The 27,534-nt window shown below is 41.1% G+C and overlaps 1 gene segment (V, D, J or C); it reads left to right on the top strand.

Annotated features, from left to right (window-relative positions):
• Window positions 1-255: 255 nt before the first annotated feature.
• LOC132808822 (Ig heavy chain C region, membrane-bound form-like) lies at window positions 256-24,195 on the top strand. The segment is given in 9 exon segments: window positions 256-393; window positions 522-835; window positions 1,253-1,289; window positions 11,418-11,726; window positions 14,827-15,138; window positions 17,109-17,417; window positions 17,873-18,202; window positions 23,517-23,641; window positions 23,781-24,195. Coding segments are annotated over 9 exon segments (1,794 nt in total).
• The last annotated feature ends 3,339 nt before the right edge of the window (window positions 24,196-27,534 follow it).

Here is a 27,534-nt window from a genome sequence, read left to right as displayed (position 1 = left end):
ACTTGCAACTATCATGTGAAATAGACCTGAAGCTACTCAATTTTACTTCCACCATTTATAAAAAACACTCCCAAAGAAGCTATTCAGCAAAATAAATATCCCAAGATGTGTATATATCCATGTTGAAGTGTAACCTGGTAAATACATGAGCCCATGTGTTGGGGCTGTGCAAGCTGAGACCAGGATCCAGTCTCAGCCTCCAGCAGGAAACCAACAGGCGGAAGCTGTAAGCCTGCCCTTTCCGATGGCCATATAAATCCTAGGCACTGGACCGTAATTCAACACTCCGGGATCGGCTTTGTTTAGAAAGGTCTTGACAGAACCGCTTCCCAGAAGTTATCAGAATGATTGTGTCGACAATTTTTCTCAGTTTATTACTGACTTTCTTATCATGTGAGTGTTTTTTGTTCAAGTCTGTCTTTGTTACTGTCTCAATGTTAGTCTACCTCAGGAATGTAAAAGACTCAGGCATCATTTCATCTGCATTAATGCTCATGGTTTATTTCTTGTCCTTTTTAAAGGTGTCCACTCGGAGATTGTTTTGACCCAGCCAGAGGCAGAGACTGGCCGTCCCGACGGCAGCCTGAAACTGACCTGTAAAACCAGCGGGTTCAATCTCAGCAGGTACTACATGAGCTGGGTCCGCCAGGTTCCCGGCCAGGGTCTGGAGTGGCTGGTTAGCTACTATAGTTCATCCAGTAATTACTATGCACCAGCGATTCAGGGTCGATTTACTGCGTCCAAAGACACTTCAAACAACATTTTCTCGTTGAACCTGGGGAACCTGAAGATCGAAGACACCGCCATCTATTACTGTGCAACAGACGTACAGTTGGTACTGGGGTGACACTGCAATTATGATCAATACAAAAACCTATTCAGCCTCCATTGTTTGAAACTAGTCAGTGATTACTTCTACAAACCGTCTTAACTTGCAGCGCAGTATTAGTTCTGTGGGGATTTATGCCAGTATCACTATTTAATTTGTAAAAGGGTTGGGTAATTATTGATATACCAGTTGGAGATTTTGAGAATCAGCTCATGTGTTACTCTGTGAAGTATAAAACAGTATTAAAATTTATCAAGAATGATCAGAATTCACTAGCGCAATTATGTGATGAAGATTTATCGAGACTTTATTTTGCCTGTGGTTCTGAACATTTAAAATGATGGTAGATTTTTGATTTGTTTTATGCAGAGCTAGTTATTGTGCGACCCAGTCCAGAGAATGTAACACTGTGACTATATTGAGTACTGGGGCCAAGGGACCATGGTAACAGTGACTTCAGGTAAGAACTTTGAACTTTCTTAGTGACTTTTTAAAAACTTCCTATTCATGTGACTAATTTCTGAATTAAATGAAACTCAGATTCTGTGCTGAGTTTGGTTTGGTTCAGATTGATTTTTGTTCAGACTGATTGTAGACCAGTTAAGGGTCAGCAAATAGTTAAAATGGTGATGATGGAGTCAGGTGCTGGGTGTATCTCTTTTTTTTAATCAGATGGACATTCTATGTGGCTGGGTTACTTGAAACACCTCATGTCTCTTAATTAGTCAGCTATAAATAATGTTTAATGTCAGTGACACCCTGACTGTGAGTTTTATTATCAACAACAAACCCTAAGAATTCAAAGATGTTCAAAGATATTACCAAACATGACTAAAATATGCTAAAATATCATGATTCATTTCCTGAATATATGTTCTTACCATGATTATATTATCTCATTTATTTTGTTAATTTTGTTGATGACAAGCAGGTTAGAAACTGACATAAAAGTTTCTTGAGGTGCTATATTGCATTCTGTTGATTAGATTCTGAGTTTGTTTTACTTGATTCTGTTGAATTGAGTTGATTGGTTTTGGCTTTGTTTTAGTTGATTCGGTTGAACTGTGTTGATTGGATTCTGACTTTGTTTTTACTTGATTCTGTTGAATTGAGTTGATTGGATTTTGGCTTTGTTTTAGTTGATCCGGTTGAACTGTGTTGATTGGATTCTGACTTTGTTTTTATTTGGTTTTGTTGAATTGTGTTGATTGGTTTTTGGAATTTGTTTTATTTGATTCTGTTGAATTGAATTGTTTGGATTCTGATTATGTTTCATTCAAATCTGTTGTTTTGAGTTGATTGGATTCTGATTTTATTTTCCTTGATTCTGTTGAATTGAGTTGATTGGATTCTTATTCAGTTTGTGAAATTGATCTGCGTTTTCATGCTTTCTGAATTGGTGTTTTCTTTCTGGTGAGGAGATTGACTCTCTGGAATACTTTTCATTACCAATATTTGTGAAGTTCTTTTGTTTGTCATGTATCATTTCTGCATTTGTTAAACTTATATGACACATTTTTCTCTGCTTGATTGAAAACATTACATCTATTTGTAACGGTCTGAAAAACAACTTAAGGCAGAAACCCGGAAGTGTGAGAAATGAAAAAAAACGAGTTTTTAATGCATTGACTTTTAAAAAAAAACTCCGTTCTAATTGTAAACGAACTGAATTTTGTTTTGAGTAGCCTCATTCAAAATAAAATTTGGGACTAAAATCTGAAAGTGCAGAATTGATCAGATTACGTAATTGAAACTAACTTAAAATTATAATGTGGTAATATTTGTCCATTCAGTAATTTTGCTTTGACCATGAAGTGATTAATCAATATATGCCTTCAACCCCACTCTACTGTGCGCTGCACAAGATTGTCATGATCAGGAAGGGTGTGCAGGTTGGAAGTAAATTGAACTATTGCCAGAAACGTTACAGTTTTAAGTGTTAAGTCCCCTCACCAACAAGGTTGCTGTTATGACCTGTTATTTCTATTCAATTTAATCATTAGTTTGCTTGATTCTGAGCAGCTTTGTTAGACTTCAATTTGGTTTTTTTGTGAGGTTACATCATGTTCTTGGTTCTGTTGAAAATGTTTGCAGAGCTAGTTCTGCTGCAAACACACCGTGTTGTGATCTGGTGATCGTTGATCTGTTGAGGAGGGACTGTGCTTGGGTAACATTAAATGTGTTATATTTGGGAAACTGTTTCTGGTTTCTACATTGTTTTTGCAATGTTAACACGGTTGGTGACAGTGAACTGCTCTTTCCTCATTCAATGCAATCAGCATGCGAGTTAAAATTTCATAAAGCCTATTATTAAGAGAAAGGCAAATCACAAAGGTTTTAGCAATGAAGGGAAAACAGATACCTTCAGGCGCCATTTTTACTTAAAATAAATAATTAAGGATTAATCTAATCCATGCTTTACAATCCAAATGCCATGACTGTGCTATAATTTATCAAGAAACACCTTTCAATTCCGCTGTACACGACATACATATTTTTCTGGCTGGAAAAGATCATTGACAAAGACCATTTGGAAATTCTGCTCAATTCCATGAAGAACAGATCAGGTTCACTGCTTTGATCAGTTTCACACATAACTTGAGTTAATTAATTGTTATGTCCCTGATTAAACTGGATTTGCAGGATAAAAATAAAACATGAACTGAATTATTTAACCTGCACAGTGCTTTAGGTGTTCCCAATCTGTGCATTTTAAATAAATAGTTCCATTTTACAACAAAATATCAACTGAAGAGTCATTCTTCCGGAAACAACTGCTATAGTGAGTTATGTGACCAAGGCCAAATTTCGAATTAATTAAAGTAATCCACTCATGAACTCGCAGGGCAGCATGGTAGCTCAGTGATTGGCATTGCTGCCTCACAGCGCCAGGGTCCCAAATTTGATTCCACCCTCGGGTGACTGCCTGTGTGGAGTTTGCACATTCTCCCTGTGTCTGCGTGGGTTTCTTTCGGGCGCTCTGGTTTCCTACCACAGTCTAAAAGAAGTGCAAGTCAGGTGATTGTGCAATTGAGCACAGCCATAGTGTTCAGGGATGTGTATGTTAGGGTGCATTAGTCAGGGGAAAATATAAATTAGGGGGAATGGGTCTGGGTGGGCTACTTACTGTTCAGAGGGTCAGTGTGGAATTGTTGGGCCAAATGGCCTGTTTCCATACTGCAGGAACTCTCCTCTTAAAACCATGGGAGTACTTGCTGCAAACGCAGAGAATTCATTTTACATCGATGTGTTCAGGCGGATGCAGAGTTCACAAATTTGCAGGAGACGTGAACTAGAGGATAACAGAGCACATTGTTTATTCAGACACTGAAAATAGAGTCATATTTATTTTAATTAATATACTTGACCAATTTATTGCAATGTAGCGATCAGAAGGAATCTGCTGACATTAGTTAAGTGTGACAATCATTTCAATTAGATTTCCTACAGTATGTATCGGGCCATTTGGCCCAACAAGTCCACACCGACCCTCTGAAGAGTAACCCACCCAGACCCATTCCCCTACCCTATATTTACCCCTGACTAATGCACCTAACACTATAGACAATATAGCATGACCAGTTCACCTGACATGCACATCTTTGGATTGTGGGAGGAAATCCACACAGACACAGGGGAGATTGTGTAAACTCCACATAGGCAGTCACCTGAGGCTGGAACCGAGCCTGGGTACCTGGATCTGTGAGGGAGCAGTGCCACATTTACTTAGACATCCGTTAAAGTGGGCAACTCCAGACAGAAGCATGTTTTCAATTCTTACCTTTTTAAACATTTTAGTTCATTAAAAGCAGTTAACAAGAAAATAACCTTGCCCTAATTCCTTCAAAAGAAATGCTTTCCACACTGGAATACAGTATTGTTTATGCAGTGCATGCAAAATCTCCATAGTTCAAGGAACATTTTAAGAATATGTAAAAATAAGTTGGAGAATAACCCATTTCCTCCAGATCTGTGCTTTAATTGGCGATATTTCCCACCTCAATAATTTTGTTAAATGCAATGACTTATTAAGTTTATTAATTCAGTGGTTATTTATGTTCATTGTGAACACATTATCGTTCACATTAATCCACTGGTTAGTTCTTCTGATGAATATTTACAGTGAATATATTTGACGTGAGGAGTTGAGCAATGTATCCTCTAGGATTAAGTCTGTTGTACAGTTTGTTTCAGTGCTATCTCTGACTAACTTGTCAACGGTCCTGACCATTTGTAAATTGTCCAGTTCGGGTACCTGAATCGCAGACAGTTCAATTTCATCTCGCGCTTCAAAACCACTTTTATCTGCCAGAAATACAATAGGTGCCTCAGAATTGAGAGCCCTGACTAAGTTGTTCCAATCAGAACGAACGTTTCAGGAACAAAAGGCAGATAGCAAGAGTTTTGAAATTGGTTGTTGGCAACAAGGGATATTTGATTGAGCGAGGCAAAGGGAAATATGCTGCATATTTTCTTTGTGCCTCAGTTATGCAGGACATGTTTCGTGGCACAATGTAGAATCAGAATTTTTTTTGCATCTTATTATTTGAAAACCTATTATCAGCTTTTAATGTCACTGGCAACGGTCATAATACACTTCAAAACATTTTAATCTTTTTCAAACTAAGTAGACCGTCTGGTGCAGCAACATTCCCAGCGGAAAGAGGAAGGGAGTTCGAGGTTGGAATCCAGTGACAGTGAATTGATGGCAATGCAATTCCCAGTTTTATTGCTCTGTAGTTCCCATAGAGTTTGAACAATTTGGAGCTGCTGTCAAAGTATTCTTGGATAAATGTTGAAATGTTACTTTCATTGTACAAACATTCTGGAACAATCCTTGGTTGTTGGAAGGTGTTAATAACTAACATGGTTTATATACTGTCAAAACAGGTGGGCTGTGTTCTCCGTGATAGTGTCGAGCTCATTGCGTTCAGGTCTGTTGTGAAGTTATAGTAGGGTCCCTGATTCTGTGCCAGGTGGTCTGTGTTCACTTACAACCTGTTAGAGAGGTATGTAACACCATCTCTTATCAGGTTACTTCAATGCAAGAAAGCAGATTGAGATGTTTGGGTGTTTGTTGGAATTCCACTCACAGAGGCCAGTGAAATCTATTCAATCGCTGTCCTGACTTGTGTCTCTTAGATATTAAACAGAATTTTGGTGGTTAGCAGCTTTTTCCAGATCAATATTTGTTCACAGGCTTTTGGGCATCGCTAGATGGGGTTAATGGAGTAAGTGCTCAAAGAAATCCCAGCTTTTGACTTGCTGTTCTAACAATATCATTTATAACTAATCCAGAATGAATCATTTTCAAAGTATATTTGATGAGATTATGCTGAGGCTGTTTTACTTTATATTAAACCAGTGCTGTAGCTGAATTTGATAGTTCAGTACGGTGAGGGTTCTGCTGAATCCAACACTTGCAGCAGATGGTGATAGATTTTCAGTTGGTCTTCCATTGCTATCTCAGACCATCCAGTACCTCTGCTAAGAATTCTGTTTCCAACAGGAGTCAAGCCAACGCAATCACTGTTTATCTCAACAGATGTGAGCTCTTGTGCCAAAAACATGAAAACAATTTGGTGAAGATGGGAAAGGTTAACCTTGGCTTCTCTCCACAAGAGCTGGTAGACCTGCTGAGTTCAGAAGTTTCTGTCTTTATTTTGTTTTTCTAGCATTTAAAGTTTGTTGTTTCATTGAAAAAAGTTCTGTTCGATTAAACACGTTCTTCAGAGAAAAGATGCATTTGAACAAATTGCGAATGTTCAGAGATATTATTGAATTTGAGTGCCCCGATCTCGAGCTGTAGTTTCACAAGAAACTATTATGAAGTAACAACACACTGCAGAGTGCAGTGGCTGCTGTAATTGGGTGGAAGTTATTTTGATCACTCAAATAGAGAATGTCAATGATCCCGTTCCAAATAATCAACAGAAGTTTTTTTTTAAAGCATGTGTGAAACAATTAATTTGTTGAAATATTTTAATAAAAAGTATTCACGGCCAGTGCTAGCTTAATGAATGACACAATGATAGGAAGGTAGGAACAAAAGGAGGGCACTCAGCCCCTCGAGCAGTTCCCCCACTTGCTTAGATCATGGTGCATCTGTGAGCTCAATCCCCAGGTCTCCCTTTGGCTAAAACTCTTTAACACCTTTGTATAACAAGCAAAAACTATCCCAGATTTACTGATTCGACTGCCCATAACAAAGGGAGACACCATTTCTGAAAGACATTCCTGTGAGTACTGTGACACAATGAGGCTGGAATTAATTGCACATGAAAGTAAACTTTAAATCTCTGACAATTTCCAATTGAAACATCCCAATCATCATATTTCATTAATTTAACACTATACTTCCCTGGAATCAAGAAATATAATGTGTGATTGCCTTGCTAAAAATGAGGAGGAAGTGAGGACTGCAGATGCTGGAGATCAGAGCTGAAAATGTGTTGCTGGAAAAGCGCAGCAGGTCAGGCAGCATCCAAGGAGCAGGAGAATCGACGTTTCAGGCATGAGTCCTTCTTCAGGAAGGGCTCCTTGGATGCTGACTGCTCCTTGGATGCTGCCTGACCTGCTGCGCTTTTCCAGCAACACATTTTCAGCAGTTGCTAAAAAATGAGGGAAGCTTCATTCCTGTTATATGATTAAGAAATAGCTCTGTTCATTCAGTGAAAACACAGTCAAATCACACAAAAGGAAACCATGATTTGGAGATGCCGGTGTTGGACTGGGGTGTACAAAGTTAAAAATCACACAACACCAGGTTATAGTCCAACAGGTTTAATTGGAAGCACACTAGCTTTCGGAGCGACGCTCCTTTGTCAGGTGATAGTGGAATGTCGCTCCGAAAGCTAGTGTGCTTCCAATTAAACCTGTTGGACTATAACCTGGTGTTGTGTGATTTTTAAAAAAGGAAACCATGTCATCTTGCATAGACACACAAGTGCCTCAAATAATTTTCAATTCTTCCAGTGGTTGTTTCAATCTCTAGACAGGTGTGGAAGTGTCAGACTTTTTATATCGCCTTGAGAAACCAGATGTCATCAGTCTATTTGAATTGCTGAAGTTTGTGTGGTATTAGCACATTCACAGCGCTGTTAGGAAGTGAGTCCCATGGCTGTGATTGAGGAAGAGGAAACGGGCAGGGAAATAGTTGAGAGTCAAGTTGAAGTCTGATTTGGAGGAAAGCTTTACATGCATGTGTGCCCTTATCCTCAAGGATCACAATTTTGGAACATGCTGCCAAAGGGACATGTCAGCAGGCAAAATGGAAGCTGAAGAAGGCATCTCGGCCTCTCTAGAAGGCTATTCCATTCATGGGATCATCATTAATCTTGCTGCTCACCAGTCTTCCCAACACTCGATAACATTGAGCCTGATTGTTTCCTGTTCAACAAAAGAATGGTGAATTCTTTTGGAATTCTCCACCACAGAAATTCATAGATTCAAGACTCATCGATTCTTGAAAGCGTTGTCTCAAGTACCTAGTGTGTTGAAGGTGTTTGGCACATGTACCTTCATTGGTCAGAGCACTGAGTGCAGGAGTTAGGGCTTCATGTTGTAACTGTCCAAAACATTGGAATGAACTGCCAGAGGAAGCGGGAAGTGCAGAGATCGGTCCCACATTGAGAAGACATTTGAACAGCTGCAGGAACTGGATCGGTCTGGATGGATATGGGCCAAAGGCAGGCAAGTGGAATGAGTTTAATTTGGGAACTCTGGTCAGCATGGCTGGGCTGGACCAAAGGAACTGTTTCGGTGCTGTACGACTTTATGACTCACTGACTTTATGGTGGAGGAGGCTTAAAGTTGAAAGGTGGTGAGCAAGTGAGGGGCTAGATTGGGCATGTGGGAGAGTTTGGGATGGGAAGCTGGTTGGCTGGCTGCTGGGTAAGCTTGCGTGCACTCTGTCTGGCAAAAGGTGGCATCAAGGTAAATGGTAATGGTCACAGGATAATTTGGTTGAATTGTGCTTGGTAGGTGAGGGGTAGTTTGAGCTGAAATGCAGGAGGTCTGTCTTTGCCAGGCTGGTTTATGGAGAGGTGGGCAGGATGGCAGGCTGGTTAGTGTAGAGGTGGGCAGAGTGCCAGGATGTTTAGGGGGTGGAAGGTCACTGGAATGAAGTGACAGGTGGACGTGTTGTCAAAATGCAAAGCTCGGAGTCTGGCAAAATGGTAGGTTGTAAAGCACAGATGCCAAAGGAGCTAGGATGCAATGTGCACAGATTGTCTTGGGTAAGATGAGAGGTCAGTGATCAAGGGCTGAGGTCATGTCTTGGGTAGTGGGCTTTTGTCAGAGGTTGTGAAAATGATGGTGCCAGGTCCAGTCAGGGCCAGATTCGCCATGGGCCAGGTGCAGGGTGGCAGGAGTGTAAATGACTGAAAGGAATTGAGATCATATGTCCATCTGGAATATAGAATATAGAACATTACAGTGCAGTACAGGCTCTTCAGCCCTCAATGTTGCGCTGACCTGTGGAACCAATCTGAAGCCTATCTATCCTACACTATTCCATTTTCATCCATATGTTTATCCAATGACCTTTTAAATGCCCTTAAAGTTGGCGAGTGTACTATTGTTGCAGGCAGTGCGTTCGATGGCCCTACTACTCTCTGAGTAAAGAAACAACCTCTGACATCTGTCATCTATGTCCTCTCCTGCTAGCCATCACAAATTCAAGGAAAAAAACTTTCACTGTCCACCCTCTGTTTATCTTTTATGTCTCAATTAAGTCACCTCTTAACCTTCTTCTCTCAAACAAAAACAGCCTCAAGACCCTCATCCTTTCCTCATTAAACCTTCCCGCCATACCAAACAACATCCTGGGAAACCTCCTCTGAACTCTTCCAAAGCTTCCACATCCTCTCTATGATGTGGTGACCAGAACAGTACACAATACTCCAAGTGCAGCCACACCAGAGCTTTGTACAGCTGCAACCTAACCTCATGGTTCTGAAACTCAGTCCCTCTATCGATGAAAGCCAGCACAAAGTATGCCTTCTTAACAACTCTATCAAACTGGCTGGCAACTTTTAGGGATCTATGTACATGGGCACCGAGATCTCTCTGCTCAGCTACACTACCAATATGGATTGCCTTGGATGTGTTTTGTGTGATAGGGCTTGTGTGTTCCGGGCATGAATGGGTGTATAGCAGGGTAGGGTTTGTCAATGTGAGTGGAAATTTAGGTCTAGGCAGAGTAAGTGCAGTGGTTAGTCTGAGAGATGAGGTTTGGTGGTGAACTGCGGATCAGTTTGATAGTTATTAAAGTTAAAGATTACTTGTTCATTTCTCAAATCATATTTAAGTAAATACTCAGCTGTAACACTCCAAAGTCTCTGAACCTTAATGGTCCTCCATTTTTCAGAGGCCTCCAGAATTCAGATCATTGTAAATGAGATGTTTCAACTTCCAGACAATTGGCCTGAGTTCAGCCGTGACAGCCATCCTCCCCGTCCCAGTGCTCAGCTCCTGCCTGTGCTGCTGCTGCTGCAGTGACCTTCCTCCCAGAGAGAACATTCTGCCTTGCAGTGATAAGTGAGGAAGGCTCACTGGACCTGATTTCCAAGTATGGGGACGGCAAACACGAGGGGACACAACTTTAAAGTGAGGGGAGATAGGTATAAGACAGATGGCAGAGGTAGTTTCTTTACTGATTGTGTAGTAAGGGTGTGGAATGCTTTGCCTGCAACGGTAGTAGATTTGTCAAGTTTAAGTACATTTAAGTTGTCATTGGACAGGCATATGGATGTACATGGAATAGTGTAGGTGGGATGGACTTCATATGAGTATGTCAGAGCAGCACAACATCGAGGGCCGAAGGGCCTGTACTGTGCTGTACTGTTCTATGTTCTATGATTCACTCTGATTTCTCTCCGGGGGTATTTTCTCTGTCGGGTATTTCCAGCAGCAGGGTACCTAGTGGGGCGGCACGCTGGTTCCGTGGTTAGCGCTGCTGCCTCACAGTGCTAGGGACTCGGGTTCCATTCCAGCCTCGGGTGACTGTCTGTGTGGAGTTGGCACTTTCTCCCCATATCTGTGTGCATTTTCTCCCACAGTCCAAAGATGTACAAGCTGGGGGAATTGCAAATGTTGTGTTCAGTGATTGGGAGGTTGGTGCATTAGTCAGGGTTAACTGTAGCATAATAGGGTAGGGGAATGGGTCTGGATGTGTTTCTTTTCAGAGGGTGGGTGTGGACTTGTTGGGCCAAATGGCCTGTTTGTCTACACTGTAGAATTTCGATGAATCTGCATTTCCTTGGTTTGTATTTTGTGAAACTTCTCTGCTCTTCACAGCAATCCAATGAAAGTGTCAGTTGGTGAGATCTTCAAACAGTTCCTGGGGTGGGATCAGGATGTTCTTCTTCCTAAATGATATGGCAATGGTCAAGGTCGAGGGCATGTTTCTAAAGAGGGAACCAATGATCATGATCAGCAACTGGTAGGAAACAAAAATAAACTCCAGTTATGCTGTAGACTTCAGCGGGAGCATACTGGCAAATGTTTACAGCTGAGGATACATTTGAGTAACTGATAAGGTCAAATTAACAGAAACTAACATGCTCAATTGGTCATTCTATTGTAGAGACACCATCTCCCCCCACGCTTTATGGCCTGGTCTCCTCCTGTGAGGAGCACAACACCGATTCGACAATCTTTGGTTGTTTGGTGATGGACTATTTTCCTGACGTCACCAAGGTAACCTGGAAGAAAGGTGGGGAGCTAATCACGGATGGATTGAAGACTTACCCATCAGTGAGAAACAAGAAGGGAACATACACCCTGAGCAGCCAGTTAACCCTGCCCGGGTCAGCGGTAGATTGCCCCAGCAAAATCTACTGTGAGGTTGAACACAGCGGGTCACACTCACACAAGAGCAAAGAAATGCCATGTGGTACGTATTGTGGGAACTGAGATAAACAGAGCATCTGGGATTAATATGAATAAGGCATTATTTATAACCATTTTCACAGAATCACCTTATACAGCACAGGAAAAAGGCCCTTTGATCCATCCAGTTTACGCCTATCAATAACAGCCACCTAACTATTCCAGTCCCATGTGCCAGCACATGATCCATTGCCTTGTGTGACTTGCCCTTGCAAGGATGCATTTCAATACTTCATACTTATTGTGAAGGGCTCAGTTTCGACATGACTTATAGGTGCTGAGCTCCAGGCTAACACCACCCTCTGTTTGATTTTGTTTTCCCCTGAGATCCACTTGGAACCTCCTGGCCTTACCTTCACCCTGTGCCCCTGAGGCATTGATCTCTCCATCAAGGGGAAAGGTTTGATCCAGTTTACCCAGTCTATGCCTAAAATAATTCTAGACATCATGATAATCTTCTCCCTAATTCTCCTCTGCTCCAAGGAAAACCCCTGTCTATCTCATCTAGTTTCATAACTAAAACCCTCCAACCCAGGCAAGATCCTGGCAAATCTAATCAATACTGCCTTCAGTGTAATCACATTCCTTCGATAACATGCACACAACGCGTCAGTATGGCCTAACCAGTGTTCTATTAAGTTCCAGTATTATCTCCCTGTTCTTCATTGTCAATGTCTAGGCTAATAAAAGCAAATATCCTCCCACCTTCTTAGTCTCTTTATCCAGATGACACAGTACTATAGGGGAACAGTGGGTACATGCACCAAAGATCCTCAGGCCTTTCCAGGGTTCCACCATTCAAAATGTCATACCTCACAGATTCTTCTGCCAAATTCCATCACCTTACATTTATCCAGAATAATTTCCATTTGCAACTTCTCTTCACATACAACCAACCCTTTTATATCCTCCTGCAATCTAAAGCCATAATGCTCATGACTTACCAACATGACAGTTTTCATTTCATCTGTGAATTCACTGGTTCATCCTCCTAAATTTGAGTCTCAATCATTGGTATGTAAGAGAAATAACATGGAAATCAACACCAATCCCTACAGAACACCAGGAGACATAGATTTCCAGTCACGCAGATACCCGATGACTATTATCCCCTGCTCCCATCACTCAGCCAGTTCGAGATCCAATCTGTCAAATTAACTCGGATCCCATTGGCTCTGATTATTGCTATCATCTGTACATCGAGTTATCTCTCTGAAAACTACTATCAAATTGTTACACATGACTTTCTCTCAATAAAATCGTGCTGAAAGTTGTTGATTTATCTTCCAAATGAAGACTAATTTCACTTTTCAATAGTTTCCCTACCACTGAGACTAGCTTGACAGATCTGTGTTTTCATTATTTATCCCTTCCTTTGTCCTGCGTAACAGTGCAACGTTGGCTGATCTACACTCACTTGGCACAACTGCTGTGGCCAAACAGTAATTCTAAATTATTGTCAGCGACCCAACTATTTCATCCTTTGCATCACTCAACCGCTTGGTATACTTTTCATCTGCCCTGGAAATATAACCACTTTTCATTCAGCAAGACAACACAGAACATCACATCATGTGTCCTAATTTCTGAAAGTACATCACAACACCCCTCCATGATTTCTGTCCCCACATTGTCCGTCTTACGAGTGAACACTGACACAACACATTTGTTTTGACCACAACCTAATCCTCCGACTCCACTCCAATAATAACACTTAATGGGCATTACTGTTTCCCGAATAATTCTTTTATTATGAATGAGCCTGTAACTTTTAAAAATATTTTCCTTTATTTTGACTGCTATTATTTTCTCATGGTCCCTTTTGCTCTTCTAATTCCTTTGTCTTTCAAACTCCCCCTTTCATGTTCTGTACTCCATACTAATTTCTATTGTTCTGAGATTTCAGTATAGATCAGAAGCCTCCCTTGTTTCTCTTTATCTCACCCTCCATGCCCTTTGGTGTCCAGAGCCCGCTACATTCTTGGTCCCATTCAATGGCTTCCTGGGAAATGTCCTCCCTGTGATTTTCCTATCTCTTCCTTAAATGTGTCACACTGCTCTGACTCAGATTTACCAATAAGTGTCAGCTTCCAGTCCACTCTGGTTAAGTCATTACCTGATCTTACTAAAATTGTCCTTCCCCTTTTCAGAACTTTGGGACAATTTCTATTCCTTTGCAGTACAATCTGAAATCCAACTGATTTACACTCACTGTCTGCAAAGTGCACCAATGTTTTACCCACTGGGTCGATTTCATTTCCAAAAGTTAAGTCCAGGTTCACCCCTTTCTTGCAAGGTCTGGATTAAAATTCTCTGTATTAACACATACTTTGTTAAAATATTCTCCTGGGGGCATTTTCAGAATTGTGCTCCCTCTAAACTTTTGACACAATGAATATCCAAGCCTATGCTGAGGAAGTTAAAAACCTCTTTTCTCATTCCCCTATTTAATTAACATTTCTCTGAAATTTGCCCATGTCTTTGCCCTTGGTCTTTTGGACCTATGGTAAGGTCTATCGTGTTCTCCCAGTAGTGATGGTTGCTGTATTTTGGTTTTGAAGTACTGTCCATTTGCCTTTGTTCGAGGAGGTATCCATGATTTCATTTCTCTTTACAGCCTAAAATACTCTTGTCAGGATTGCGACAGAAGCAACATTCTGTGCCGCAAACCCCCGCCTCCATCCTTTTCCATCTTTCCCTGTCTCGCCTGAAGGCATTAAATCCTGGAATATTGAATAGCCACTCCTGCCCGGCTCTCAATATGTCTCCGTGATAGCAACCGCATCATTTCCTCATTTATGGCAGTATTTCATCTGCCTTGTTCATCAGACTCTGTCATTAAAACGAATACCATCCAACGTTGCTATCTCCCTTCTGATGTTACCGGCCTATCGTTTTTATGCCTCCTTGACTCCCTTGCTGTGCCCTATAATTTTAGCCTTTCACATTGTCCTGCTGATCTTTCTGTGTGGATCCCAGCTTCTCCAGCACTCTGCACAATTATGATTCTTGTATCCATTAACCACAAGAAACCTTGATATATGAGAACTGATTGTATTTGTTATGAAATTCATCAGATAATTTATGCGATGTGTTTCCTAAAGGTACAGGTCCTCTCCCACCAACCCTTCTCCTAACTGTGAGCTCCAGTGAAGAAATCGCAAGCAGCAAGTTTGCAACTGTCGTCTGTTCAATCATCGATTTCCATCCGAAGTCAATCTCCGTGAGTTGGTTGAAAAATGGCCGACTCTTGGATTCTGGCTTCTTCACGTCTCCCGTGTGTGAGGCGAACGGGAACTTCTCGGTGACGAGTCGGCTGATGGTCCCTTATGGTGAATGGTACAACAGCGCAGTCTATACCTGCCAGGTCACTCATGAAGAGAACGTTCAAAGTAAAAACATCACCGCACTCCAGGGTAAGAGACACATACTGAGAGAGCTACAAATCACTCTGAACTCTGATGTGAATCAAACACACTAATTTATCAGGCGTAGTAAACAGCAAGGTCCAGCTTCTCGTTTCCCAACATGTCACGTATCTCATTTCAGTTTGATTGTTACATTAGCATTGCTCATAATTCAACATTTTGGCAAGTCAGAAAAGCATGTTTCCTCTCTGTTGAAGATAGATATATAGACAGTGAGCTTTGTTAAATAGTTTGTTGCCTGACCTTGCTGGGAGAGGCATTCAGAGTGCTGAATCCTTGCCTGGTAGTGGCTTCAAGGATAAGTTTGGGGGTGGAGGGGCGATATTGGAGAGATATCTCATTGAAACATAAAAAATACTGAGAGACTGAGGTCGAGTGAACGTGGAATAGATGTTTTGACTGGTAGGCGAGACTAGGACCCAAGGGCACAGTCTCAGGGTCAAAGGGGCATCGTTTAGAACTGAGATGGGGAGGAATTTCTTCAGCCAGAGGGTGATGAATCTGTGGAACTTGTTGCTGCAGAGGGCTGTGGAGACCAGGCCATTGTGTATATTCAAGCCAGAGATAGTTTGGCTCTTGTTTAGTGTGGGGAGAAGACAGTAGAATGGCTTTAGTCCGAAACGTCGGTTTTCCTGCTTGTTGGATGCTGCCTGACCTGCTGTGCTTTTCCAGCATCATTCTGATCTAAACTCTGGATTGGCCGAACAGCCTTATTCTGATCCTCTATCTCATGATGATGTGGTCTCAAAATGACGTGGTTAAAATAAGCAGGGACCCTTACTTGAAAATAAATCAGAATGCGTTCAATGCTTCATTTCCTGATCAGGAATGACCTGTTGGCCTTGGACATTGTACGACATCGATTTTTATCTGGTACTGAGCTCTTTAACTTCATTTATGGGATCAGACCACAGACCAAGTGGGTATCACATTTGATGAACTGGGATAAACGTGGTCTCACTGAGCTTCTTTAAGATGCTCTCTGTAAGTAGTGCATGAGGGAGGAGAATAAATTCTGGTAAGAATGCTACAATAGGGATGAATGAACGAGGAACTCGAGTCAGGCTGATTTAGCCTGGTTTGGGGTGGTGATGTTTACACAGTGGGTAGTGGATGTCTCTAAAATTAGTGTACATTTCCATCATGTTTGGAGATTAATTTAAGATGCTTTTGTTTGTTTTTTTTCTCCCCTGCTCTATGAAGAAATTAAAAAATGCAGCTTGGTAAATAAAGTGAATGTACAAACCAGTCATGAACGAACTGAATGGAGGGAAAGACTTAAGGAGATGGGTGTCCTTCTCGATATCCAATGCTGTACTCAGTGTCTTGTTTTCAGATCTACTCCAAACTCAGCCCACGAGGAACAATGACATAAATTAGAGAATGACATCACACCAATAACGCAAAGTATTTTTGATCACGTTAAATATAATGAACAGAATTTCCATGGATATTCACCGCTCCTGTAATACTTTAGAACTCTGCAAAGAGAATAATTATTATTTATTATAATTTGTCCGAAATTTGAGCTGTGATTTGGCAGTCAGCGTGACCAGCAGCACTTGCACCTAAGGGTTATGAACATGGAATTCAACTCATTATATTCAGATTATTCTTGTCCCAAGTATCAATAGATGGTCTTAAGTGAGAGACAAACTCTGAAAGAAAGGTAATTCCATGGGTTACATAATGGTATCTTCGATGATTTTACCTTTTTTCACAGGTGTCACTTGTTACAAAGTCAGTGTTCTTTAGGAATAATGACACAGGGTATGTCATAGGTAATCACAAATGCTTTCACAAATCAAAATACATCAACAACAGTAAGCATCGTTTCAGCAATGGTTGGAGTTGCCATTTTGAAGGTGGTGTCTTCACCCTGTGAAGAAGTAATCTGAAGATTGGGTGTTTGTATCATAAAGGGGCATTTTTCATTGACTTTGATTTTTGTTTCATAGAAGATACCGAGTGCCACCCTAACACCGTTAAAATCCTCCCACCGCCAGTAGAACAAGTCTTACTGGAGGCGACGGTGACGTTAACCTGCGTTGTGTCCAATCTTCCTTCTGGAGTCAACGTGACCTGGAAACAAGAAAAGAAGCCTCTGAAATCCGAGATTGCTGACCAGCCTGGACAGAATCCCGACAGCGTGATCAGCAAATTAGACATTTCTACTGAAGCCTGGCTGAGTGGCGTTACTTTTGAATGTGTGGTGTACCATCAGAATCTACCGACTCCGCTGAGAGACTCCATCCACAAGGAGAAAGGTGAGCGGTGAGATTAAAACACAAAGCATCCCATGTGTAATCCACATCCAGTTACATCAATGGCAGGCTTTGATTGGTAATGAACAAACACCGTTGGGAGCATTAATGATGCATCTGAAGGCAGGATAACTAAGTAGCTGATTAAGAAAAAGATGGACCAAAGGATATTGTATTCTGATTAAGTCAGATAAGGTGGGAAGTAACCTGGGTTGTGATGTCACCATCAGCAATGACAGTTGGACAGAATGCCCTTGTTGTGGGCTGGAAACATGGAGGCAACTTTCACATTAAACTTTACTTTTTTTACTGAACAGAATGTGTACCATACTGCTCCTTTAGAAAATGAAAGTGAATAAATCCCAAATTTAAAATGGCGTATTTTAATATTTAGTGTAATTGTGATATTGGTTCAGGATGTTTTTGGTTGATTTATATTTGTCTCAAATATTCTGCAGTGATTAATCCGCTGGAGCCATCAGTGTCGGTCCTCCTGCCACCAACAGAAGAAATCTCCGCTCAGAGGTTTCTCTCCCTCACCTGTTTAGTGAGAGGTTTCTCCCCCCGAGAGATCTTCGTCAAGTGGACAAACAATGACAAGCAGGTGAATCCCAGTAACTACAAGAACACCGAGGTGATGGCGGAGAGTGACAACACCTCCTTCTTCATCTACAGCCTGTTATCCATTACAGCGGAGGAGTGGGCCAGCGGTGCTTCTTACTCCTGTGTGGTGGGACATGAAGCGATTCCATTGAAGATCATCAACAGAACAGTCGATAAATCCAGCGGTAAACCGAGTTTCGTAAACATTTCACTTGCACTGATGGACACTGTTAATTCATGTCAATAAAAATCTCAAAGTTGCATTTAATAATTCAACAGAAGTAATAAAGTTTCTTTTCCCTCCAGTTGTGAGGTAAATACTGAATTAGTTGTTTCTCACTCTGACTTACATTACATCGGTGTAGTTAAAGTGGGTTATTAACAGGTCTAGGACAAGTGTCTTGTGCAGTTAATGTTCTCTGCTCAGATACACCCTGGGTCAGAGACAGAGTAAAGCTCACTCATTGCAGGATTCCGCCAAGTCCCTTATCCATCTTTAGTCCCTCTGTGACAAAATCTGACACTGTCCATTTTATGTCAAGGGTAGAGCACGAGGTTTGAACTTGGTGTTCTTGATTCCCCCCATTGGACATTCTTACAAAATTCATGTCAGTTTTCAACTGCCACATTGCACCAATTGGAAATGTAAATTTAATACAATTTGAAATTAAATTTGATTGGAACATACCAATAGTAAAGAGTTCAGAACAGTTTGAATGTAACCTTTGTTTGTGGGGGACTGCCAGGGATCTTGCGCCAGTGCATGAGTTGACAGAATGTATCTTCACTTTCACACCAAAGAGAATCGACAGATAAGTTGCCGTGGAGCAGAGGGGAGGGGAACGATGAATGGTCTGTCCTCTTGCTCCCTGTGCAGAGTTTTCATGGTAGATGTCCTCAGTAATGTAACCTAGTTACTAACAGGAACAGTCAGCTTCTTGCTTACTGTCCAAAGATTGAACATTTCCATGCAAAATAATACCTTTGAAACATGTTGGACACGCTTGGCTCTGTTAACAAATGATTAACATCGATTCCCATAATCCAAAACTGGTGTTTGCATCGTCCCGGTTTGAATTCCATAGTTTTGTCTCAGTTTTCTGGAGCACATGGGATCAATTAGAACATAGAACATAGAAAAATACAGCGCAGTACAGGCCCTTCGGCCCTCGATGTTGCGCCAACCAAAGCCTACCTAACCTACATTAGCCCAATAACCTCCATATGCTTATCCAATGCCCTCTTAAATGACCATAAAGAGGGAGAGTTCACCACTGCTACTGGCAGGGCATTCCATGAACTCACAATCCGCTGAGTAAAGTATCTACCCCTAACATCTGTCCTATACCTACCACCCCTTAATTTAAAACTGTGTCCCCTAGTGACAGCTGACTCCATTAACAGAAAAAGGTTCTCAGTGTCTACCCTATCTAAACCCCTAATCATCTTGTACACCTCTATCAAATCTCCCCTAAACCTTCTTTTCTCCAATGAGAACAGCCTCAAGTGCCTCAGCCTTTCCTCATAAGATCTTCCTACCATGCCAGGCAACATCCTGGTAAACCTCCTCTGCACTCGTTCCAATGCCTCCACATCCTTCCTACAGTATGGCGACCAAAACTGCACACAATACTCCAGATGAGGCCGCACCAGAGTCTTATACAACTGCAACATGACCTCAGGACTCTGGAACTCAATTCCTCTACCAATAAAGCCCAGTACACCATATGCCTTCTTCACAGCTCTATTTACCTGGGTGGCAACTTTCAGAGATCTGTGTATATGGACACCAAGATCCCTCTGCTCATCCACACTACCAAGTAGCCTACCATTAGCCCAGTAATCCATCTTCTTGTTACTCCTACCAAAGTGAATGACTTCACATTTAGCTACATTGAACTCCATTTGCCACCTTTCTGCCCAGCTCTGCAACTTATCTATATCCCGCTGTAACCTGCCACATCCTTCTTTGCTGTCCACAACACCACCGACTTTCGTGTCATCCGCAAACTTGCTCACCCAGCTTTCAAGCCCCTCCTCTAGATCATTTATAAAGATGACAAACAGCAATGGTCCCAAAACAGATCCTTGTGGAACACCGCTAGTAACTGCACTCCAAGATGAACCTATACCATCAACTACTACCCTCTGTCTCCTTCCAGCCAGCCAATTCCTAATCCAAACCTCTAATGCACCCTCAATGCCATACCTCCGTAGTTTTTGCAGTAGCCTACCATGGGGTACCTTATCGAACGCCTTGCTAAAATCCATATACACCACATCTACTGCTTTACCCTCGTCCACCTCCTTAGTCACCTTCTCAAAGAACTCAATAAGGTTTGTGAGGCACGACCTGCCCTTCACAAAACCATGCTGACTATCCTTGATCACGTTATTCCTATCCAGATGTTCATAAATCCTATCACTTACAATTCTCTCTAAGACTTTGCCCACAACAGAAGTGAGACTCACTGGCCTATAGTTACTCGGGCTATCCCTACTCCCCTTCTTGAACAAGGGGACCACATTCGCTATCCTCCAGTCTTCTGGCACTATTCCCGTAGACAATGACGACATAAAAATCAAGGCCAATGGCTCTGCTATCTCCTCCGTAGCTTCCCAGAGGATACTAGGATAAATGCCATCAGGCCCAAGGGACTTATCTATTTTCATCCTTTCCAGTATTCCCCAGACCTCTTCCCTACATACCTCAAGGCCATCCATTCTAATCACTTGTGACTCAGTATTCACATCAGCAATAGTGTCCTGTTCCTGAGTGAATACTGACGAAAAGTATTGATTTAGTGTCTCTCCAATCTCCTCCGCCTCCACGCACAACTTCCCACTACTATCCTTGACTGGACCGATACCTACCCTAGTCATCCTTTTATTCATGACATACCTATAGAAAGCCTTTGGGTTTTCCCTAATCCTACCAACTAAGGACTTTTCATGTCCCCTTCTCGCTGCTCTTAGCTCTCTCTTTAGATCCTTCCTGGCTACCTTATAACTCTCTATCGCCCCAACTGAACCTTCACGCCTCATCTTTACATAGGCCGCCCTCTTCCCTTTCACAAGGGATTCCAATTCCTTATTAAACCACGGCTCCCTCACAAGACCCTTTACTCCCTGCCGGACTGGTACATACTTATCCAGGACACCCAATAGCTGTTCTTTGAACAATCTCCACATATCATTTGTGTTCTTCTCTTGAAGCCTATTTTTCCAATCCACGCATCCTAAGTCATGCCTCACCTCATCATAATTTCCCTGCCCCCAGCTATAACTCTTGCCCTGCAGTGCACACTTATCCCTCTCCATCACTAAAGTAAAAGTCACCGAGTTGTGGTCACTGTCCCCGAAGTGCTCACCTACGTCCAAGTCTAACACCTGGCCTGGTTCATTACCTAGAACCAAATCCAGTATGGCCTCACCTCTTGTTGGCCTGTCTACATATTGTGTCAGGAAACCCTCCTCCACACATTGGACAAACACCGACCCATCTAACGAACTCGAGCTATAGCTTTCCCAGTCAATATCTGGGATGTTAAAGTCCCCCATAACAACCACCCTGTTACTTTCACTCTTCTCCTGAATCATCCTCGCAATACTTTCCTCTACTGTTATTCGAATACCTGATATCATTTTGTTTCACATACAGAACACAAGTAGACATTTTCTAATAAACATATTCAGAAATGTTATCTCTGGGGCAGTGGGGATTTGAACTCACGCCTTTTCTCTCAGAGACAGAAATTCTATCACTGCAACAGAAGAGTTGCTCATAAAACGCTTATCTCTCCACGATGATGGGAAATGTTTCCTACAACACCAAGGTCAAATCTAATTATGGGCAATCCATTAAAATTAGAACAATAAATTAGAATAATAAAAATTGCAGTCTGGTATAAGAACAGATACAGAGAGATGATCGCAAATACACATGTAATGACACATATATGGGCTCTCACCTCAAGACACATATTTATGTGCACACTCAAATGTGCATATAGATAAGATGTCACACACGCATACTCGCACAGAGCCACACATGCAAGTGGTACTTGAACACTCACCTAAGCTCATACAAAAACTCACATACACCGAAAGAAAATTATTTGCACAAATGAACAGGGGTACTCACACATAACCATGAGAAATATAGACACACGGTAACACACAAATGGGCATGAATACATATACATTCATACAGCACAATGCGTACAGACATACACGCATGAACACACAGATACAAATTCCGAAAAATGTCCTCCCACATGTCAACTCATACAGGCACGTAAGTGCACAGAGATAAATATTAATATCATTATTTCCCCAATTTCAGAATCACAAACATACGATGACAGAGGCAGCTTAATTAGTTATTTTTAAACCACATTGATCAGCATGTATACAATGTCACACGTACACACAAATTCAGAGTCTCACATGCAGACACACAAGTGCATAGATCAACAAATAGAGGGGCGTTTATTAAATAAGGATAATGGGCACAAGCATCAGCAAGCATCCACACACAGTAACACAAACAAGCTTCTCAGGAGATGGTTTGGGAAAGATTGCCACACAAGCAAACATCATCATATAAATATAAACATCCATCAAAACATAACATTGCATGCTAACATTTATTAAGCATAAACATTAAGGACCTGAAACAGACACATAAGTGCACATTTTAGATAGCACTCATGAAAAGTGAACACTCACAAAGACATTACAAGATAAGCATAGGCAGCAACAAAATGGCATATTAGCATGATGATGCTTACACAATGTGAAAAGACCAAAATTTCGGAGCACAAACACATGAGCACCCCAGCAGTAAAGGAACAGGAATATGTTTATTCATGCACAGACTCCAACATGGGCAAGAGTGAAGTAAGAGACTCTCATAACCACATACACAAACATTAAAGGGAAACCAAACACACCAAGCAGTAGGTCAAATAAATTAAGGGACACATGTACAAAAACTTATTCCTAAATATACAGATCCTACAAACAAAAATATGAAACAATGTCCTGACTGTGATGTCACTTATATTCACGATTTGCCAAGCAATTGGTCACCAATACATAAAGGTGAGAATCACATTTGAACTTTTATTCAGTGATGGCCACAATTTTCAACTAAAGTGCTGTCACAGCCTACATTTAAAATATAATGATATAATTAAAATAATCATTCGTAATAAGCATTCCTCAAATAATAATATCCTTAAATAATAGATTAAAAGAAAAATAATTTAAAACGTTCTGACATGGACAATGACGAAAGAACATGTGCAATTAGTATTTGTAATTTCTTGCTGAGAGTCAATAATGCACTGATGGATACAGATAAGAGTCACACTTGAGAAATACCTGACTGCTTTATGAAGATGTAATGGTCTCTAATTACATGACTTGGATGCACATAGATCGATCTGGATCAATAAACGATCTAAATGCGTTCTCTCGTCTTTATATTCATAGATTCAATAAATCGCACTTGGATTGAAGACTATGACAATAACAGCAACATCTGGACAACTGCTTCCACGTTCATCACCTTGTTCTTCCTGAGTATTTTCTACAGCGCTGCCGTCACTCTGGTGAAGGTGAGAATAATCACATCTTTCTCACGCCAAGCAGCCCAATATGTTTTGTGAAATCTCTAAGTGTGCCATTGAATAAACATTAAATCTGAAAGTCCCTGATCATAAATATCTGCGTCATTGCTTTATCTCTCTTTTCCAGGTTAAGTGAATGAATTGTGGACTCCTTTGATTTTCCTGATCTGCTTATCAAGGTCTCTGAATTCCCAATCTACAATCTGTCCTGTTGCTGACTCTAACAGTGAGATCACTTCAGTTTACCAGTGTGTAACTGAGACAATTATTGATGGATTTTTGTTTTTACTTTGATATCTTTGAGATGGTTGTGGTTGGAAGAATTTGTAGCTTCCCTGTTGTTTGAAGCCCATTTGTTTTGTTTTTATTTGTTCCTTACTCAGAATGGTTGCCTACCCTTTCTGATGAGCCTTTGTATTCCCTTTCTTGTGACTGTTACTGATGTACAGAAAATTCCCACCTCACAGCGCATGTGTTCTCGTCTCAATGTGGCAACCAGCCATTATATTCACTTCTGTTAGCTTTTACATCAACTTTTTGGATAAAAATGCTTTCTGAAATGGTTAATAAATCTCGAATGAATATGCAGTAACCTTGAGTTTGCTTCATTCTTTCTTCAAGGCCAGTCAGTAATCATACATTTTCCCACATCCTACTCCTTTCCCAGCCAAATACTTTCACTTGTTCTGTTTGGTTGTGTTTCATCCAGTCATTTAGTTTAATGTTGCGCTGCCATGCCGCCCACTAATGTAAATACATCTTTCACACGATATGCCTGATGGAACACTCCAGAGGCAGAATGATTAGAGAACATTTCCTCTTATGCACCAAGGGTCACGGCCTCGGGTCACGTAATGATACAAATTAGGAGCTTTGCTCCACCAGAAGCCTATGAAAGGCAGGCAAAGGAGTTTGAAAGTTTACTCTACACCGTCTAAACTACATGTACTCCCAATGTCCGGACAGCCTGGGTTAGTAATGCATAACTCACCACCTAAAACGCCTAACAAAACATTCATCAGCCAAAAATGTCAACGTTCAGTCAGGTAGTCAGACAACAACACGTGCACAATCCAAGGGCGGATTCTCAGAACTGGAGATTTTCTCACACATAAATCTCATGGAGCAGAATTCCTGGGATCTATTTGACACACCACACCTGTCAAATCCCAGGAAATGAGACTAAGATCTATCTGATACAGGGATATTACTGAACAGCAACCCTCAAAAATATTAAATCAGAGGTCGATGTTGATCAGGCAAGGCAGAGATCATGAGTCCCTGAAATATTCAGCCATTGGGATCTATATGACGCAAGATGGAATTGAGAACCAATCATAGCAACTGTTCACAGAGTCTGGGAACTATCAGCAGAGGAGAACATTCTCAATTTCTCAGAGTTGGTGAGGTGTATCATCCCGGGAATAGTGTTGTGAATCAGTCACGCACCCAATCTCATATCTTCGCATTTTGTCAAAAATGTGGCACCTGAAACTAGATGCAATATTCCAGGTGAGACAAGAGACTGTTTGATTTCAGTGTAACATAATTGCTTTGTGTTTGTTCTCTGCGGTGTTATTGATGAAGTAGGGTTTATTTGCTCTTCTGTCCACGTGTCATGGTCCATTTCCTGATTTGTGTACATACACACGGAGGATCCTCTGCTCCTTCACCCCCTTTGGGTTTACCCCCTTACTGTTGTATGTTCCCCTGAGGTCATCACAAAACAAAGAAGTACATCACCCCTCCCTGAGACGGAGATCTATCTGACACACCGATATTAATGAATAACAATCCTCAAAAATGATCAATCACAGGTTGATTTCGATCAGAGAAGGCAGAGATCAGAAGTTCTGGAAACCCTGCTGCTTTCCACGTCCTTTCCCACAACCCCTCTGTCAAACTTGATGCTCTATGCTGTTCTTCCAATATCCTAACATTTTACCTTAAATTGCTATTAATATTTTTCTGTTATTTTGCATTAGAGACCAAAGCACAGGTTGGAACAACAAGGACTCCAAACACTGAACTCTGAGATCGTACACAATAAGGCAACCTACATTCTGAAACAGCAAACACCCGTTAACAAATGGTTGGCAAGTACAAAACAGTGGGTGAGATTAACTTGAACTCATCAAAATAAAAGGAAAGTACTCTGGAGGTACAGCGGTGTAGGCAAGACCTGGGAATGGAGTTCGTTTTTTAAAATTCTTGTTTATATCCAGAATTTTCCTTCCACACAATGTAACCTTTTATTTCCCATCACCCAAGTCCCCCATAGTATCTTTATTTTCAGCTACTAACTATCACCAGTGAATTGAATAATTTATGTTCAAAGCCCCTCCCACCATCAAAGGTACGGCAGAAGTAGGAAGAGCTAGAAGGAGATTGGAGTCAATTTTTCTTGTGGTGAAACATTACTGCTGTTCTACCACAAGGTATTTCTGAGGGATGGTCCAGTGAAGCTGTGTGGATGGAACTCATAAATAAGAAGGGCATGATTATTTTGATGCAATTGTAATAGTCCCCCCAGTAGTCAGAGTGAAATTGAGTAACAAATATGTGGAGAGATCTTATTTATACGTAAGAATAATAGGATTGTAATAATCACAAATTTTAACCTTCCAAACATAAAGTGGGACAGCCATGGTCTTAAGAGCTTGGATGGAGAGGAATTTGGTAAGTGCTAAAGTCAATTTTCTTCATTAATATACAGATGTAACTCTCACAGAAGGAGCAAACCTGACCTACTCTTGTGATAAAAGGCAGGGCAAGTGACTGAATGGTTAGTAGCGGAGCTTTTTGGGGCTGGGGTCATAATTCGATTAGTTTAAAATATCTATGGAAAGGATTGGCATTATATATAAGTTAAAGTTCTTAATTGAACTAGGGCAAATTTTGATAGTATGAGACAAAATATTTCAAGAGTTGATTAGAGTAGACTGTTTGCAGCTCAAGGGACGGCCGGCAAGAGTGAAGCTTTCAGAAGTGAGATAACGAGAGTTCGGAGGCGTGATGTTCCTGTTAGTGTGAAGGTATGGCTGGTAAGAAGAGGGAACACTGGAGGAATAAAGATATTGAGGCTCTAGTTCAGAGTAAGAATGAATCATATATTAGATATAGATAAATGAGATCAAGTGAATCTCGAAGAGTACAAGAGGTGCAGGGACATTCGAAAGAGGGAAATGAGGAGGGCAAGAAAGGAAAATGAGATAGCCTTGGGAGATAATGTTAAAGATAATCCAAAGAGATTCGACTAGTACATTAAGAGCAAAGGGGTAGATCATAGAGTCATAGAGATGTACAACTTGGAAACAGATCTTTCAATCACACTTGCCCATGTTATCCTAAACTAATCTCGTCCCATTTGGCAGTACTTGGTCCATATCCCTCTAAACCCTTCCTATTCTTATACACACTCAGATGCCTTTTAAATGTTGAAATTGCACCAGCCTCCACCGCTTCCTCTGGCAGTTCATTCCATATACACCATCCTCAGCATGAAAAAGTTACTCCGTAGGTACTTTCAACTTTTTCCCCTCTCACTCTAAACCTATACTCACAGTTTAGATGAGACTCCACCCACCTCAGGGAAAAGACCTTGTCTATTCACCATATCCATGCCTCTGATGATTTTGTAAACCTTTATAAAGTCACCCCTCAGCCTCCAACCCTCCAGAGAAATCAACCCCAACCTATTCAGCCTCTCCCTATATAACTATACATGGCTGTGAATATGTGTAAGCCTCGAGGATTGGCTTCATAAATCATGTTGCATTTAATATAAATGTTGTTTTTTTTAAATTATCATTTAGTTTAAAATGGAGGATGGGTGCCTTTACAATTTTAAATCAGTAGCACAGAAAGACCTGGGGAAATAA

Source organism: Hemiscyllium ocellatum, assembly GCF_020745735.1.
Source record: "Hemiscyllium ocellatum isolate sHemOce1 chromosome 40 unlocalized genomic scaffold, sHemOce1.pat.X.cur. SUPER_40_unloc_12, whole genome shotgun sequence".
NCBI classification, from domain to species: domain Eukaryota; kingdom Metazoa; phylum Chordata; class Chondrichthyes; order Orectolobiformes; family Hemiscylliidae; genus Hemiscyllium; species Hemiscyllium ocellatum.
This window is presented reverse-complemented; position numbering and strand designations above follow the sequence as displayed.